Source organism: Triturus cristatus, chromosome 11, assembly GCF_964204655.1.
Source record: "Triturus cristatus chromosome 11, aTriCri1.1, whole genome shotgun sequence".
NCBI classification, from domain to species: Eukaryota; Metazoa; Chordata; class Amphibia; order Caudata; family Salamandridae; genus Triturus; species Triturus cristatus.
In genome coordinates this window covers 520,058,173-520,075,989 of record NC_140594.1, presented here as the reverse complement: position 1 = coordinate 520,075,989, position 17,817 = coordinate 520,058,173, and the positions used below count along the sequence as shown (strand labels likewise).

The 17,817-nt window shown below is 44.6% G+C and overlaps 1 protein-coding gene across 1 annotated transcript in view; it reads left to right on the top strand.

The window, feature by feature from the left end:
* LOC146784501 (zinc metalloproteinase-disintegrin-like VLAIP-B) overlaps positions 1-17,817 on the top strand; it is a 3,966,015-nt gene that overhangs the window by 200,308 nt on the left and 3,747,890 nt on the right. Inside the window, exon 3 of the mRNA XM_085632966.1 lies at positions 2,545-2,621. Within this exon, the coding sequence (XP_085489092.1) occupies positions 2,545-2,621 (77 nt within the window). The remainder of the gene's footprint in view (positions 1-2,544; positions 2,622-17,817) is intronic.

Here is a 17,817-nt window from a genome sequence, read left to right as displayed (position 1 = left end):
TGTCTGAAGGACGCCTTAAGTCTTCCACTTAGGAGGGCAGGGGTCACAACTTGGTCAGATCTTTTGTCATCGGGGGGAGTGTATCCTTGGGAAGTACTAAAGGCTAAAACTGGCTATGAGCTGTCCAGATTTAAGTTTATTCAACTATCCTCTTGGTTCATGGCATCTAAAAAGGAGATTGGGGTGACTGTGAGTTAGAGTCTTCTCTTCAGGACATTAGATCTAAGAGTTAGGAGGTTGCAAGGTAGTATGAAAGGCTCCTTGTGGCAGAGGAAAAGATGCTACTACCCTCCTACTGGTGTGGAGTGGAACTTTTCTTGTGGGAGACATTGAGACAGTATGGGATAATTCTTTGAAGACTCTGTACTCAACTGTTAAACCAGCTAACCTGAAGAGGAACCACTTTTTCAGTACTAATCGTCTTAATTGGACTCCACACAAAATATCCAAACTTGCTGCTAATCCTCCCTCTAAGTGCGTAAGGTGTGGCTGTGTAGGAGCTAACGATGTCCATATCTTTGTCGAATGCTCATGCCTGAGTGACTTGGTGCAGAATAGAACTTGCACTAAAAGGTATCTTTAGTCGGGAGATGATGGAGTATTAATTACGTTGTTGAGGCGGTCTCACAGAGTGTTGCTCTTCTATTTGATTCCTATCGCCAGAGGAGAAATGTGTTTGAAATGGAGGGATCCTTTGCCTCCGAGAGTGAAAGATTGGGTTAGGGCTGCAGCTAGGTCTGCCGGTTCGATCAGGGTCCGGCAAAAAGCCCTACTTCGACTATATGGACTGACTTCTTAATCTGGTGCAGCTCCTTAGGTGTTGGTTATCCGTCCCAATGATTACACAGAGTCACTGGCAAAAGTAAGGATCCAGTTTGGAAATGGACCTGGGCGAATGCAGTGACCACCGGGCAGATAGTTAGCCTGTGCGGTTTATTGATTATTGCAGACGCTCTTTGGTGATATGAGGGAAAGAAAAAAAAAAGATGGTGTGTTGGTGTCTGATTTTATTTTACAATACAATACAATATTCTGAGTGCAGTTTATTTGAGTTCATTGAGGTATTCTGTGCCTAGTAAATTACTGTTCATATTCAACTCCAATTACAGTTCATATTTAAGGCTCCCTGTTTTCCATTTTTACTGATTTTTACAGATAACTACAGACAGAAAAACATTTATTTTCCTGTCTGTATTTATTTTTAAATGTGGATAAAAACTGAAATTAGGTTGTTTTTGAGTGATTCTGAATGCTGTCAATCATGACGGCCAGGCCAGTAGCTGTGCAGATTGACAGGCAAGGGGATTAAAAAAATATAGCGATTTTAGTAAAGAGCCTTAACAGCAGTAGATTTGTATAACCGTGATACTAAAATTTACATATTTTCTACAAGTGCATATTCTACCATCTGAGTGTGTATATATCATTGAAACCTGTTAGGCGTTCAGGCATGAGTGCACATTAACTAGTTAAATAAATAAAGAAATATACACATTTCAGCTTCATTTTTTCCACAAAATCCAAAATAGATATGGACAAATACAGGTAAAATGAGCAAAAAATTAATATGGATAAATACAGACTGAAATGACAAAAATATAAATACCATAAAACCGGGCGCCCTATTCATATTACAGAGTGGCTTTGTCCTCTACATCATGACTTCTTAATAAATAAGTTGAACAATTGATGGGATTGTGAAAATTTAGCAGAAATCATAATTTTCTTAGTTTGAACTACGTTTGGTAACTAAAGGGCAGATGTATAACCATCAGGGTTTGCGACTCGCAAATTGCGATTTTTAGTGACTCGCAATGTGCGAGACGCAAAACCTGATGTACAACAGTGTCTGAAACGCTGTTTGCGATTCTCAAATGGATTGCAAGAGACCTGCCTCATTAAGTTTAATGAGGCAGGTTGCAATTTGTGACCCATTGGAAATGATCGACACTTACAGGAATGGTGGCCTTCTGGGGTCAGCAGACCACCGTGTCTGTGGCTGCTATTTAAATAAAGCAGCTTCTTTTTTAAAAATGCAGACTGTTTTTCTTTAAGGAATGCAGGATGTTTTTCAGAAATAAAAATGAAAAGTTTTCTTTTCATTTTTTCTGAGTGGGCAGTGGGCAGTGGTCCGTGGGACCACTGCCTGCTTTGAAAAAATGTTGTTGCCCCCATGCACAAAGGGGAAGGAGTTTGAGAATGGCTTACCACCAATTTGAAATTTATCGCAAACTGCAAAGGTTTTGCAACACCATTCATGGTCTCAAAGCATTCCTACATACCAGTGCAACTCGCAGTTAGGAAGCCCCTCCCTAATTAACGACTCGCAAACCCTATTTTGCGAGTCCATAATAGGTTACTGATTCGCAAAATATGGTTGGTACCTTTGAAAATGCATTTTACTCGTGGCAACCGTCTGACCAGTAAAATATGTCATATATCTCTGGCGCCTTTGTATTAACATGTTTTAGTAAGTGTTATTTGAAAGAGGAGAATGCAGGACTGAATCTGCGCTTTAAAAGAAGTTGTGTTGCATATTTTCAGGCACAGTACCCAGACGAAGTGCAGTATGGATTTAAAGTTCACGGAGAAGGCGTGGTGATGCATCTTGAAAGAAATAAGTGAGTTTTTTGTATTTGGTTTGTCAACTTCCTGTTCTGCTCTTATGCAGAGCAAAGTAAATTCATGTTGTAGTTTTTCAGAGATTTACTGGCATGAAGAAAGTGACAGTTCAGCAGACCTTCAGTTATCAGGGATAGAATCACATTTTTAAGAGGGTCAAAACAAATGGAACATCACCATACAAAACCAAACTGAGAATCCTACAAAAATACTAGTGATTCCACTTTAATAGGCAACATATCACAGTCTCACATGCTTCTGAAGTACTGGGTATTTTAAGCCCAGCGGTGCAGGGGAACACACCCTATGACTTCGGGGTTCTTCCTGTTTCAGACCTACAGAAACACAGAGTCTTCTGGGTGAAGTCAAAGATCGTTTTATTGGCTGCAGACCAATTACAGGTATCCTAGAAGTACAACAGCGTGTATGTTCTCAGGAGACTGCTGAAAATCACAGAAACGGGCTTCTCCTTAAATACAGAATTTCCTGCCTCAGGCAAACATTCTTTAGTTTATGATATGGCCATTACATGTATACATTTCAAACGAAAAGGCAGAGTCATGATGACCATCCCACATTCCAGTTAAGCCAGCCCGCAATTATTTACACAGCAAAGCTCAGATCCCACATCAGATATCGATAGGCCCCAATAAACATGAGCATCTCCTGTTTTGGGAAACAAGCCATAAAGCAGGAACAGTCAGGTGTGAAAGAGATTAGCTGGAGGCTTGTGTAGGATGAAAAGACTTTATGGTGTGTCAAGCCCTGATGCTAATCACAGATGGCCAGAGGACGGGGAACTCGTGAGACCAGTTTGACCTGGGGCAGCGGAGCCAAGCTGCCCAGGTCACAGAGAAGTCAAAGAAAGGCACATGTGCTCAAAAAGGCCCGTTTTCGCTTCATGCTATATAGCCTATGTGAGGGCAACCATAAGATGGCCACCGATACAAAATGGAACCCACGTAGTGATGTGTAATAGCATATACACAGTGCATTCATAGCTAAAACGTTACAAAAAGCACTTGTACATACCGCATTAACCATTCGCGGTTCACTATTACTGGGATAGACAGGGGTAGGGCCCTGCCTCCTACGCGGTCCCAAATTCTAAAGTACGACAGACCCTCCTTTTGCCCTTACATAGGCAATAACTATACTCATTTCAATCCGAGTCTAGGTCAATATTCATGAAGTCATGGAGATGTTGCTGTAGCATCATCCTATTACTTAGCTCGTCCCTCGATACAGGTTTCCTTACACATAATGTAGCACAGAGGCCACATATCGCAGGAGCACACTGTATGCACAGACAGAACAGGAAAAGAATGGCTAAGATCATTCCAATGACCATCAGAACTTTCCAACCCCAGGCAGATATCAGTTCCCAGAACCACCACACCAGTGACCAATCTCCTTTATCCACGTGTATGGACTCAGATATTTTATGTAGTTTGGAGATGGCTTGATAAACTGTTGGAGCGTTGTCTGGTATGAAAATGCAACAACTGGATTGGATAACCTTACATACCCCACCACGGTCTGCAAGTATGACGTCTAGAACCATGCGGTTCTGCAAAGTCATGAGGCGATCCGCTTGGAGCTCAGCTGTCAAATTACCAAGGGCACCAGCCGTAACATTAACAGTGGATTCAACCACACGAGTCAGCTGTCTCAGGTTCCTACTATTGACCATAGGTCCCCAAAACGTCAGGAAACCCAAAAAGAAATCTCCCGCTTCCTGACCGGCAGTATCCTCCTTACTAATCACGCCTCTCACAACTCGGGTCTTGTGATAGTCAGAGGCGGCAGTAAATGTTGGCGGTAACAGATTTGCAATATAACATGTGCCCGAGAAATCAGGGGGCAGCCATGTATATGCTCGGTCATTGCAGATAAAATATGTACCCTTGGCAGCCAAAAACGCAGGGGAAAACTGTGACGGAAAAGTGTACGTTTCAGTACAGTCACTTCTTCCCAGTTGAGCCCTAGGATTCTGACCATTACTTTGCAAACAGAACCGACCTATGTGGTGTACGACCCAGATTGAGGATGAGATTTTCCGCTGTCTTTCACCTAGACTAATACTATACCCCGTCGCGTTCCACCCTACATAAGCTCTCAACTCTTCTTTGGGAATGGATGAGTATGCGTCGATATCTCTGCTCATATCGGCAACTCCTTTCATTAAAGCTTTATTATTGGTGCCAGGTCTGATGGAACGCGGTTTTCGCGGGGAGTAGGCATCTAGTGCATAGAGAAACATGGTCTGGAATGCCCATGACGATCCATTGTAACTATACGGCAGCACCAGATAGGGAATACCCTTATTAATGGTATGTGGCATTAAACCACACGCCCAACAATTTGTTGTATTCATGACTAGTTGGTGCTGGTGCAGGAGCTGAATAAACGAGTTGTTTACAAATTCAGACCGTCTAGCTTGTTCATGTTCAGGCAGAGGGTGAAAAGAGTGTGAGGAGACAGTAGGAGGAGGTGTAGGCTGTGCAGTGGGTGCAATGGGCTCTTGAGAGGAGAAGAATACAAATCCTACAGTAAACACTACCATACTACATAATACAAACAGGCATAAAAAGACAAAACGTTTGCTCTTCATTACTTTACATATTCTTGCTTTAAAGTTCATTTCCTCAGTGAGTCTCCCCATCTTAAAAAACTCCATCCTCTAATCGTGCCGCTCGCGGCGGGTGAGTATCTTCTGCTGAGGAGTACGCCTGTCAGTCCAGGGTCGCCCTAGACCAACCAGAACCGTCGACCTAACGTCTTCGGCCTGTACCCCAAAGTCTTGACACCGCGACCCTGCGGCTGAACCCGGATGGTGGTTCGAAAAACAAAAATCAAGAAAGTCCTTCAGATGGGAGAGCTCTGGTTATCAAAAAATAAAAAGGGTAAAAGAAAAAGAATATTTATTTGTCCATAGGCCTTGGTCTTAAATTGTAATGGAGACGGCCAGGTACTGTTTGATCTTGGAACAAGAGTTCAGGCTCTGCAGTGTCCAATCGAATTGACGGTGGCACAGCTTCTTGCAAAATATCGTCACTTTCCTGCGTCGAAGTTGTGCCTTTTATGCGTGCATCACTGAACGGCACAAAACGAGGTACAGTGTCTGTTTCAGAGTCTGCGATACCCTCCTGGACCCACTGGTCATACGGCAGAGGCAAAGGGATCCTTTTGATGTGGGCGCCGTGGATCCAGTTTTTCTTCCCCTTCACTCGAACAGCTGATCTTGTAGACAGTAGTACGAGGTGAGGGCCAATCCAGCGGGGCTCATGGTTGGTTTTCCGCTGAAAATTTTTGATGAGCACCCATGTGCCAGGATCAATGGGGTGTCCTGGAGCCTCAGAGGCCGGAGGGAGAGTATCGTGCACCTGTTGGTGTAAAACACGCAGTTTAACCGTCAAATCATACAAGTAATCAAGCAGTACTGGATGTTCGATTTCACTGAATTTCGTCGGTCTTGGCACACCCCATACATTGGCCGGGCGGCCAAAAACGACCTCGTAGGGACTAAGTCCCACTCGTGAATGCACGGTCATTCTAGTGGACAGGAGTGCTAGAGGCAGAGCGTCAGGCCATTTAAGACCTGAGCTCGCTTGGATTTTGGCCAGTTTGAGTTTTAGAGCGCCATTATAGCGCTCTACTAATCCAGCTGATTGGGGGTGATTTGCAGCGTGAAACTTTTGCTTTATACCTAGTCCCTCGCACACATTCCTCATCACTTGGCCCACAAACTCACTCCCATTATCACTCCACACCATTCTTGGCATTCCAAACCTAGGGAAAAATGTCTTCACAAGGGCTTTGGCTGTGGACAGAGCAGTGTTATCTTTTAGAGGATAGGCCTCTATCCATTTTGAGAAAGCGCAAACAACCACCAGTACATATTTCAGGTTGTTGCATCTTTCCATGTGGATAAAATCTAGCTGCAAAACTTCAAATGGATATGATAGAGGCGCAAAATGACCAGCTGGAGTTGGGGTTTCCCTACCAGGGTTGTACTTCAAGCATACCATACAATTCTTGACCACGTTCTCTGCACACTTAGGAATTCCAGCATTCTGCCATACTGGAGCCACCAACTTACAGATTCCTTTCGTACTGATATGTGCCCTTCCATGTGCCATAGTAACCACTGGAAGCACATATGCATCAGGTAACAACCATCGCCTATGTTCTGACAAATCAATCCAACAACCATTCTCATCCAACTTACCCATACTTTCTCTCCACTTGCTTAACTCTTTCTCTGTGGCTTCAGCTTGAAGGGACTTTACACTTTCTATTGTGTTTTCACACATTCCAACATCACCAACCCATCTGGCAGGGCCTGCAACATACATTCGAGTCTTTACATCTTTTGCTGTTTCTTTCGCGACTTCATCAGCAAACGCGTTACCACGACCAACATCATCAGTAATTTTCTTGTGCGCACTGCATTTCATAATCGCAACTTGCAATGGTAGGGTCAGCGACTCAAGGAGATCATTCACCAACTTGCCATTCTGAATCTTAGCTCCATGCGAAGTCAGGAACCCACGTTCCTTCCACAATCGCCCAAAACTATGAGCCACGCCAAAGGCGTACTGGCTATCAGTGTATATGTTCACTTTCATTCCTTCAGACAACACGCATGCTCTCGTAAGAGCAATCAATTCTGCTGCTTGAGCCGAATTTTGTGGCACACGCGCAGTTTCCACAATCGTGTGCAAAGTCGTGATAGCATATGCAGCAGTCGTATCACCATTCGGAAGCTTGAAACACGAACCATCCACCCATAAAGTACCATCACACTCAGTCAGGGGAGTATCTTTAAGATCTACTCTCCCTTTCGTTTCTTCTTCTGTTCTGAACAGACAATCATGTTGCTCAATCTCATCTAGGTCTGCTGGGATTGGTAATAGTGTAGCTGGATTCAACGTGTTGCATCTCTTTATGTGTATATGGTTTGCTAACAGTGTCAGCTCATAACCAGATAATCGCGCACTAGTTAAGTGTTGTGTCTTGGTCCTGTTTAACAATGTGTCCACAGCATGTGGAACCATAACAATCAATGTATTATCCATTACTAGTCCAGCAGACTGTCGAATAGACATAGCTGCAGCGGCTGTGGCTCTCAGACAACTTGGCAATGCCCTCGCTACCGGGTCCAAGGTTGACGAAAAGTATGCGCATGGACGCGGTCTGTCGCCAAAAGGCTGTGTCAACACTGATAATGCGCAACCATCTTTCTCATGAACATACAATGTAAAAGGCTTGCTGTAGTCAGGGGTACCCAACACAGGAGCTGAACACAATGCATCACGCAATTCCCAAAAACTTTTCTGACACTCTTCAGACCATGGAATAGGATTCGGTGTGTCTTTGCATGTTAATGCTAACAAAGGTTTTGCCAACAAGGAAAAATTAGGAATCTAATGCCTACAGTTTGAAGTAATGTCCAAGAAAGCACGCACTTCTCTCTGTGTTCTTGGCACACTCAACTGTGCAATGGCTTGAATTCTTTCTGGGGTCAGTTTCCTTCCCTCCTTCGATAAGAGATGACCTAAGTAGGTCACCTCTTGTCGACAATATTGCAGCTTTGAGAGAAACACTTTGTGATGGAAGGCAGACAAATGACGCAACAATGACAAGGTAGCTTCTTTGCAAATCTTTTCAGTATCCGCGGCGATTAGTAAATCGTCGACGTACTGAATGAGGATAGCGCCACTGGGTAAAACCAGTGCATCAAGCTGCGCTTTTAAAGCCTGACTGTATATTGATGGACTTTCACAGTAGCCCTGGGGAGCGCGTTTAAAGCGGAAGCTGCGACCTCCTAAACTGAAGCCAAAAATGTCTCTGCTCTCCTCTGCAATTGGGATGCTAAAGAAGGCATTCTTTAAATCGATCACTGAGAACCATGCAGCGGAGGCTGGAATCATGGTTAACAAGGCAGTTATATCAGGGACAACTGGAAACTGTGGCACAACAATCTTATTAACCTCTCTAAGATCAATCACAAATCTGTAAACAGGTGGCTGTGAAGGGTCCGTTCGTTTTAAGACAGGTAAAACAGGACTATTGCAAACGTTGCCTCTTGTCTCTTCAATTACACCCTTTTTAATCAAATCACTTACAATTGCTAACAATGCTTTCTGACCTTCATTGGAGATCTTGTACTGGGGAATACGTGGCAATCTAACATTGGCTTTTAAAGTGACCACATATGGCGGTATTTCCAAAAGACCCACATCATTGGGACCAGTAGCCCAAAGGACATCCGGAAGGGATGACAATTCAGGTGGCATTGTGTTTTTAGACAAATACATCGAGGAAATCACTTTCTTGCCTAATGTAAGTTGTACTCCTGAGGGAGAACAATATAGTGTCGCATGCAATCTTTTTAGCAAATCTAAGCCTAGCAAATTTTCACCACAACCTGTTGTTAGAATGAGGGGTGCTTTTAGCTCACAAGGTCCAACAGAAAGTGACATAGGACTAGAAATCGGGTTCCTAACTGGGGCGCCAGAAAAACCTACTGAGACATTCATTTCGCCAGACAAAGGCGCGCCAGGGAGTTTTGAATGCATGATTGAACTCTTTGCAGCACCAGTATCCAGCAGAAAGGGCTCCGTTACATTTGCTGTAGTTACTTTAACATAGGGTCCACTCTGATCCACTGGCACTGAAACAACTCCCTCTCTCTGTCTACGGCGGTCCTAGTAATCATTATCTTCTACATTGTCATCTTCTGCATAATAATCATTATTGTAGTACTGAGCTGTATTACCAGTCGCATTGGTTTGCTGATCAAAGCTATTGATGGTATTTTGTGGTGGAAGAGGACGCGCGTTCTGGGGAGTATTTCCACGCCCTCTGCCTCTAGGAGCTTGCTGACCACCTCTACCTCTTGCGCCATACGCATTACTGTTACGCTGCATTAATTTAGGGCAACTATATTTAAAATGACCTTCCTCTTTGCAATATGAACATTGGTTGGGACCTACAGGGATTCGTGGTTGATAATACCTGTTCATTGGCTGATTACCCTGAAACTGTTGGGGCTGCTCATAGATACCTTGTGTTTGCCTATAATTATTCTGTCCTCCACGTGGTGGATAGGCCTGCTGCAAAAGGACCTTTGTCTTTAGTTCTTTCGTTTTCTTATCTGTTCTGTCCTTCTCATCTTTGTCTCTATTCTCATAATACTGTGCAGTAGCCAGTATTTGCGCTGAAGAGGAAACAGCCCAAGAACTTTCTGAGTCCTTTAATTTCTTACACAACTCAGGAAGTAGATTCTGCACAAATGTATCAACAAATAACCGTTGGCCACCTTCAGTGCTCATGTCTTGACCACTGTGGTCGATAAACGTTTCTTCAAACCTGGTAAAGAAATCAGACACTGTCTCATCTTTCTTCTGCTTACATGCGGATAGTTTATCCCAATTTACGCGCATCGCAGGCATTATAGTTTTCATGTAGGTAATAATTCGACCAGGAAGCTCTGCTACCAAAGGCTCAGGTTTCGCACCACCAACTTGTCTAGCGTCTGCAGCAACGATATTAGCCCATGTATCACCCAATTCTGCAGCGTGATCTACATTACGAATGGATCCCCATAAAGGCTGTGGAACAACATTCCCGAATAACATATCTATATCGGCTAGATTCATGACACATGATTCTGCAGTTTGTGATAACTCCTTATATTATCCTGCAGGGTTTTTACGGGGATCAGGCAATGTCTGCTTGAGCGCTAACACCTCAGATCGTTTCCATGGGACATGCACCCAAACACGCTGGAAATATGGCTGAACAGGTGGGTTAGCAGCTAAATCACCAGGTCTCCAAACTGGAGGAACCTCACGCATCGGATATTGGCGCGCTTTTACCTTTTTCCCCACAGGGAGTTCCTGTTCGAATAATGATTGCTGACAATCGCCATTTCTGAGGGACAGTAAAGTCGCAACTGCTTTATCTACCTTGGGGCCCACAATTACACCTGTTTCGAAATCAAATCGCACTCGACACAATTCCTGTGGGTTTGGGTTTGCACCATTATCCTCCAATTCCTCACAGAGGAATTCACACATTTTATCAAAGACATACCTCTGTTTTGGGGCATCCCATTGGTGAAAAACGTTAACAACCGATTCCACATCATAGAGTGAAGGGAAACCAATCCACCTACGCGCCAGATGATCTAACACCTCTTTCTCTTCGGGACCAGGTAGCTGACTGCGCAATTGCTTACGTTGTAAACCAGGAGTCGCACTAGATGACCCAAAGAGAGGCGACATTAAACTAGTAACTACATTAGCCAGTCGTTGTCGTGCTGAAGGAGAAGTTGAGGCGAAAACGGGGGGATAAACCGAGGGAAGAAAAACAGATTCAGATACAGGTACCTGGGTAGTATAAGAAAGAGCGCCAGGGGAAACCGCTGGCGTGCTAGGCAAAGTCGCAGGAAGCGCGGGGGTAACAGGTAACAAAACCGGCGGCCCTTGAGAGGGCTGCACTGCAGGGATAGGAGCCAGCTGAAGAGGAGCTGGCGGCTGCGGGAAGGCTTGCGGCATATTTACTGGAGGCTGCACATTTACAAGCTGTGGAGGTGCTGTGGCATTTTGCGCATATGGGGGTGGTGAACTTAACAAATGGGACATTAGGGAATCTTTCTCTTTCTCTTTTGTCTCATCTTGCACAAGGGGTGACAAAACAGGGTAACATTTATCAATCCCTATTTTGCGCTGCCTATGTAACTGTTCCTTCATTTGTTCCTCCTCATTATCTTTAAATTGCACAGCTGCTTGCATCACTGACATACCTTTTTCTCTCTTATTTCTTTTCGCTAGCTTAATTTCCTTCTGTTTGGCTTCCTTTCGCCATAGGCGGAAAGAATCAAACATCGCCGGCCGGGCTTTCTTTTTAAACAATTTTACTTCCAAATTATCTAAGATATCTGTATCGAAACTACCATTTTGGGGCCATTTTAAAACACCGTCCTTTCTGGTGTATCGGATTCATATTTCATTATATGCAATGGGGCCCACGCCATGTTTTACATAAAGCTCATAAGTTGGAGTTCCAATTGGAGGAACCGGACATGAATCCTCTAACTGGAAATCCCTTCCACAACCCAAACAAAATAGTCTTCCAAATACACTAGCACCAGGCATCTTTACTCACTAGTCTAGTTCCCAACTTCAAAGGATTATCGATTACGATAGTCTCGTGAATACACGAGTCCTCTGGCTTTGGGGTTTGCAAACTCCAAATAAACCAAAATTATCCCGAAGGATACCAAACAAATTGGGAGACGCTCCACTTATACTTAACTGAATATCGATGATCAATGGCGTCACCAGAAGACTCTCTCGATTGTTTCGCTCTACCAAAATCGTCAAGGGTCCAAAACAGGGCGATTAATCAGGGCAGCAGTCCTTCGTAGCCGTCGGGACGCGGAGAACCTCGCAGAAAAGACCTTCGGACCACGTCGACATGCAGGGGTCGATGAAGTGGCGGCCTTCCTCCAGATTTTCCACACGAAGCTCCTCACGAAGCTCCTCACGAACCTCTGGCTTGGACCGGTACCGCTGAAATCACGCCGAGTTGGGCGCCAACTGAAGTACTGGGTATTTTAAGCCCAGCGGTGCAGGGGAACACACCCTATGACTTCGGGGTTCTTCCTGTTTCAGACCTACAGAAACAGAGTCTTCTGGGTGAAGTCAAAGATCGTTTTATTGGCTGCAGACCAATTACAGGTATCCTAGAAGTACAACAGTGTGTATGTTCTCAGGAGACTGCTGAAAATCACAGAAACGGGCTTCTCCTTAAATACAGAATTTCCTGCCTCAGGCATACATTCTTTAGTTTATGATATGGCCATTACATGTATACATTTCAAACGAAAAGGCAGAGTCATGATGACCATCCCACATTCCAGTTAAGCCAGCCCGCAATTATTTACACAGCAAAGCTCAGATCCCACATCAGATATCGATAGGCCCCAATAAACATGAGCATCTCCTGTTTTGGGAAACAAGCCATAAAGCAGGAACAGTCAGGTGTGAAAGAGATTATCTGGAGGCTTGTGTAGGATGAAAAGACTTTATGGTGTGTCAAGCCCTGATGCTAATCACAGATGGCCAGAGGACGGGGAACTCGTGAGACCAGTTTGACCTGGGGCAGCGGAGCCAAGCTGCCCAGGTCACAGAGAAGTCAAAGAAAGGCACATGTGCTCAAAAAGGCCCGTTTTCGCTTCATGCTATATAGCCTATGTGAGGGCAACCATAAGATGGCCACCGATACAAAATGGAACCCACGTAGTGATGTGTAATAGCGTATACACAGTGCATTCATAGCTAAAACGTTACAAAAAGCACTTGTACATACCGCATTAACCATTCGCGGTTCACTATTACTGGGATAGACAGGGGTAGGGCCCTGCCTCCTACGCGGTCCCAAATTCTAAAGTACGACACTTCAACTTACCAACAAAGCGATACAAAAGGGGGTGGTGATGGATGGAGCATCAGAACCAATCAAACACTCACACCCAGTCAACAGATCTGGGTTTGATCCATCACCGTTCTTTAGCCCACTCTGCCACCCCAGTTCAGACATGGCCATATGCAAATCAGTCTGACCCTGTGTCTCATGGGAACAGTCCAGCCCGAACTGCCAAGCCATACCTTCCCTGGACTGGAAACAAGCTTCCGAGGACCGGTTTCTGGCATTTCAGCCGTCTTCAGCCAGGCTTGCTTGAATCCAGTGGCAAAGTGAGCAAGGGACTCACGTCTGAGCATACCCTGCCAACTGATGGCGAACAAAGCGGTACAAAAGGGGGTGGTGATGGATGGAGCATCAGAACCAATCAAACACAGATTATCATTGGTTGCTCTTGTTAAGATAATCTTTGTTTTGGTATTGGTTCATTTGGTAGGCCTAAGTTCTTTGCGCATTTTGGTTGGAATCTGTCCTTAGTTTATAATGACCAAAGGTAGTAATTGTTTCCTGTCCTGGTTAAGTTGCAACGGGGATTCCCGGTTGGAGGATCCGTGTTCAGTTCCTCCGATTGGAACTCCTACATATGAGCTCTATTGTAAACGGTGTAGGTCCTATCGCTTATAATGAAGTATGGGTCCGTTACACCAGGAAAGATGGTGTCCTTAGTTGGCCACCGCATGGTAGCTTTGAAATTGAATTTCTAGACAATCTAGAAAGGAAGTTGCTTAAAAAGAAAGCCCGGCCGGCAATGTTTGATTCTTTTCGCGTGTGGCGTAAAGAAGCCAAACAGAGAGAAATTAGAAAGATGAAGAAGGAACAGAAAGAGAAAGGGTTGACATTAATGGAGTCTGCTAGACAGTTGCGTGTCAACGAGACTGAGAAAGCAATAGAGATGGCGAATAGAAAGAATAATTTGGCGATTGATAAATGCTACCCTGTCTTGCCATCTTGTCCTGCTAAGCCAATAGAGGACTCTGAAAAGGATCCTCTGTTGTCTTATCTGTTGAGATCGCCTCCACCGTATGCACAGGGTATTGCAGCGCCACAGTTACTACCTGTTGTACAGCCAGCTGCTGGTCAGCCTGGAATAGTTGCTCCACTTCCTTTGATTCAAGCTCCTGTCCTTCCTGTGGTTAATGTTCCCTCGGCACCCCCTCTTCCTGGGTTGCCTATTCCGCCTTTGCCTATCGTTTCGCAAACTGCTTTACCTGCTACTCCCACCCTTACCATTTCATCTGCTCCAGCTTCCCTGTTCCCGAACTCTGTAAACATTCTGACTCCGCTTTCTGTTCGTCTGAAAATAACCGACTCTGTAACTAATATCCTAACCCCTCTCTACAGGTCTTTAATTGGGACCCCAGTTTCTGACTCTACACAGAGACGTAGCCAGTTTCCTGGTCCCCAGGAACGAGAAATATTCGATTCAACAGCTCTTAGGTGGATGTCGAAAGCTGCGAAGTATGATGCACGAAGAGTGTCAGATACATTTATGCAATGGAATGAACCAACTCAGCGTTATGTCTTTGACGTGATGTGTTCTCTTGTGCGTGAGGAATGGGACGATGATGACTCAGATTCCGTCCCCTCTGATTTGATAAATATTCAGCAAAAGTTCGCCGCAGGAATGGTGATAGGTTCAGAAGTAAGGGAAGCGATAGAACTGATTTTAGCTTATAGAGATGACTCTCCTCTTCAGTCTCTAAGGGGTTCTGATGGTTCACCGATTACTAGGAAAAGACGAGGTCAGTATCCGATGAGGGAAGTTCCACCCATATGGCGCGAAGCAGTTCAAGCTGATGCGGCTAATGGTATTGCAGCTGCTCCGGCACATTTCCATAGAGTGTGGATACACATCCCTTGGAAGCGAGCAGAAGTATTAGCAGTAAAACAGGCATTACCGTACCCGCGTAAGAATCCTGCTGGTTATTATAAAGAGTTAACGCAGACAGTTCAAACGTGTGTCATGAATTTAGCAGACATCAAAATGCTATTTGGCAATGTAGTGCCACAGCCTATATGGGCCAAGATCCGGCAAGAGAACCACCCAGTCGCCTTAGGAGGTGATTGGGCAGCTATTATAGCCGCAGACGCGCAACAAGTTGGTGGTGCTAAACCTGAGCCTCTGATTGCTGCTTTACCTGGTAGAATAATTAATCTGATGAAAACACTGATGCCAGCGTTACGGGTCAACTGGGATAAACTATCAGCATGCAAGCAGAAGAAAGACGAAAGCGTCTCTGACTTCTTCACTAGATTTGAAGAGACCTTCGTAGACCACAGTGGGCAAGATATGAGTACTGAGGGAGGTCAGAGGTTGTTTGTCGACAAGTTTGTGTTTAATTTACTGCCTGAGCTTAGTAACAAGTTAAAGGATTCTGAGAGTGCATGGGCAGTGTCGACGACAGCACAAATACTTGCAACTGCCCAGTATTACGAGAATAGAGAGAAAGAAGAGAAGGAAAAGTCAGAAAAGAAGACAAAAGATTTGAAAACTAAAGTTCTTTTGCAACAGGCATACCCGCCTCGCTCAATTCAGTCCGATTCACAGCAGCGACCCCAGTTTCAGCAACAGCCACAATTCCCAGCAAGGGACGTCCCAAAGATTTAATTATGGTTTTCCCCGACAACAGTTAGCATGGAATCAGTGTGCCTATTGTAAAAAGGAGGGCCATTATAAGAACGAGTGTCCAGTACTGCACACACAAACCAGTGGTGTCCCAGCACAGAGAGGTAGTGGTGGGTTTACGCAAGCTCCTAGAGGTAGAGGACGTGGTACAATGACTCCACAGGCTGATCGCCAATCAAATTATTTCGATCAGCGAAATGTACAATCTACGCAACTAGGTAGATCTCCACAGTATCATGTTGAAGATTACTATGAAAATAATGAAGAAATTCAGAAAAGCGAGTACTAGGACAGCCACAGGCAAAGAGAGGGAGTAGTATCAGTTCCAGTTGATCAGAGTGGACTTTATGTCGCAGTAGTTACATCAGGCGTGGTCGAACCGTTTCTGTTGGATACTGGTGCGGCAAAAAGTTCAATTATACATGCGAAACTCCCTGGCGCACCTTTGTCTGGCTTAACGAACACTTCAGTAGGTTTCTCAGGCGCCCCTGTTCACAATCCTGTTTCTAGTCCTTTGTCAATTTCTGTTGGCCCATGCAAACTAGAAGCACCCCTTATTCTAACAACCGGTTGTAACGAAAATCTGCTTGGTTTAGATCTGTTGAAACGCCTGCATGCGACACTGTACTGTTCTCCTTCGGGAGTACAGCTCACATTGGGTAAGAGAGTCATTTCTCCAATGTACCTGTCAATGAATAAGCTCCCACCGGAGCTGCGTTCTCTCCCTGATACTCTTTGGGCGACTGGTCCTAATGATGTAGGTCTTTTGGAAATTCCCCCTTATGTGGTGAGTCTGAAAGCGAATGTTAGATTCCCACGAATTCCACAGTATCGGATTTCGAATGAAGGTGAACGTGCACTATTACTGATCGTGAAAGACCTAATACAGAAAGATGTAATAGAGGAAACTAGAGGAAATGTCTGCAATAGTCCTGTTCTGCCGATTTTGAAACGCACTGACCCTTCCAAACCTCCGATCTACAGATTTGTGATTGACCTCAGAGAGGTTAACAAAATAGTGGTTCCACAGTTTCCTGTGGTACCAGATATCACTGCATTATTGACGTTGATTCCTGCCTCAGCCTCATGGTTTACAGTGATAGACTTGAAGAATGCCTTTTTCAGCATCCCGGTAGCCGAGGAAAGTAGAGACATTTTTGGTTTCTCCTTAGGTGGTCGCAGTTTCAGGTTCAAACGCGCTCCACAAGGTTATTGTGAGAGCCCTTCAATTTACAGCCAAGCATTAAAAAGTCAATTAGATGCTCTTGTACTTCCTCCTGGTGTTGCTCTGATCCAATACGTAGATGATCTTTTACTGGCTGCTGATGACAAGGAAACTTGCAAAACAGCTACCATTTCTTTATTACGTCATTTGTCAGACTTACACCACAAGGTTTCACCTTCTAAACTGCAATATTGTTGCCAAGAAGTGACCTACTTAGGTCATCTTTTGTCAAAGGAGGGAAGAAGGTTGACCCCAGAGAGAATCAAAGCAATTTCGCAGATGACTGTACCAAGCACACAGAGAGAAGTGGGTGCGTTTTTGGGTATTACGTCATACTGCAGGCAATGGATCCCAAATTTTTCTCTCATGGCAAAACCATTGGTAGCCCTGACTGGAAAAGGTGTTCCGAGCCCTTTGCCATGGTCTGATGAATGTCAACAGAGCTTCTCCGACTTACGTGATGCGCTGTGTTCAGCTCCTGTGTTGGGTACTCCTGACTACAGTAAGCCGTTTACTTTATATGTCCATGAAAGAGAAGGTTGTGCGTTGAGTGTTTTAACGCAACAATTTGGTGACAAACAGCGACCTTGTGCATATTTCTCATCCACATTAGATCCAGTAGCCAGAGCATTGCCAAGTTGTTTGAGAGCTACAGCAGCAGCTGCGGTGTCTATTCGACAGTCTGCTGGACTAGTCATGGACAACATGTTAGTAGTCATGGTTCCACATGCTGTGGATACACTCATGAATCGAACGAAAACTCAGCACCTCACTAGTGCGAGACTATCAGGCTATGAGCTGACGCTTTTGGCAAGTCACATTCAGATCAAGCGATGCAACATATTGA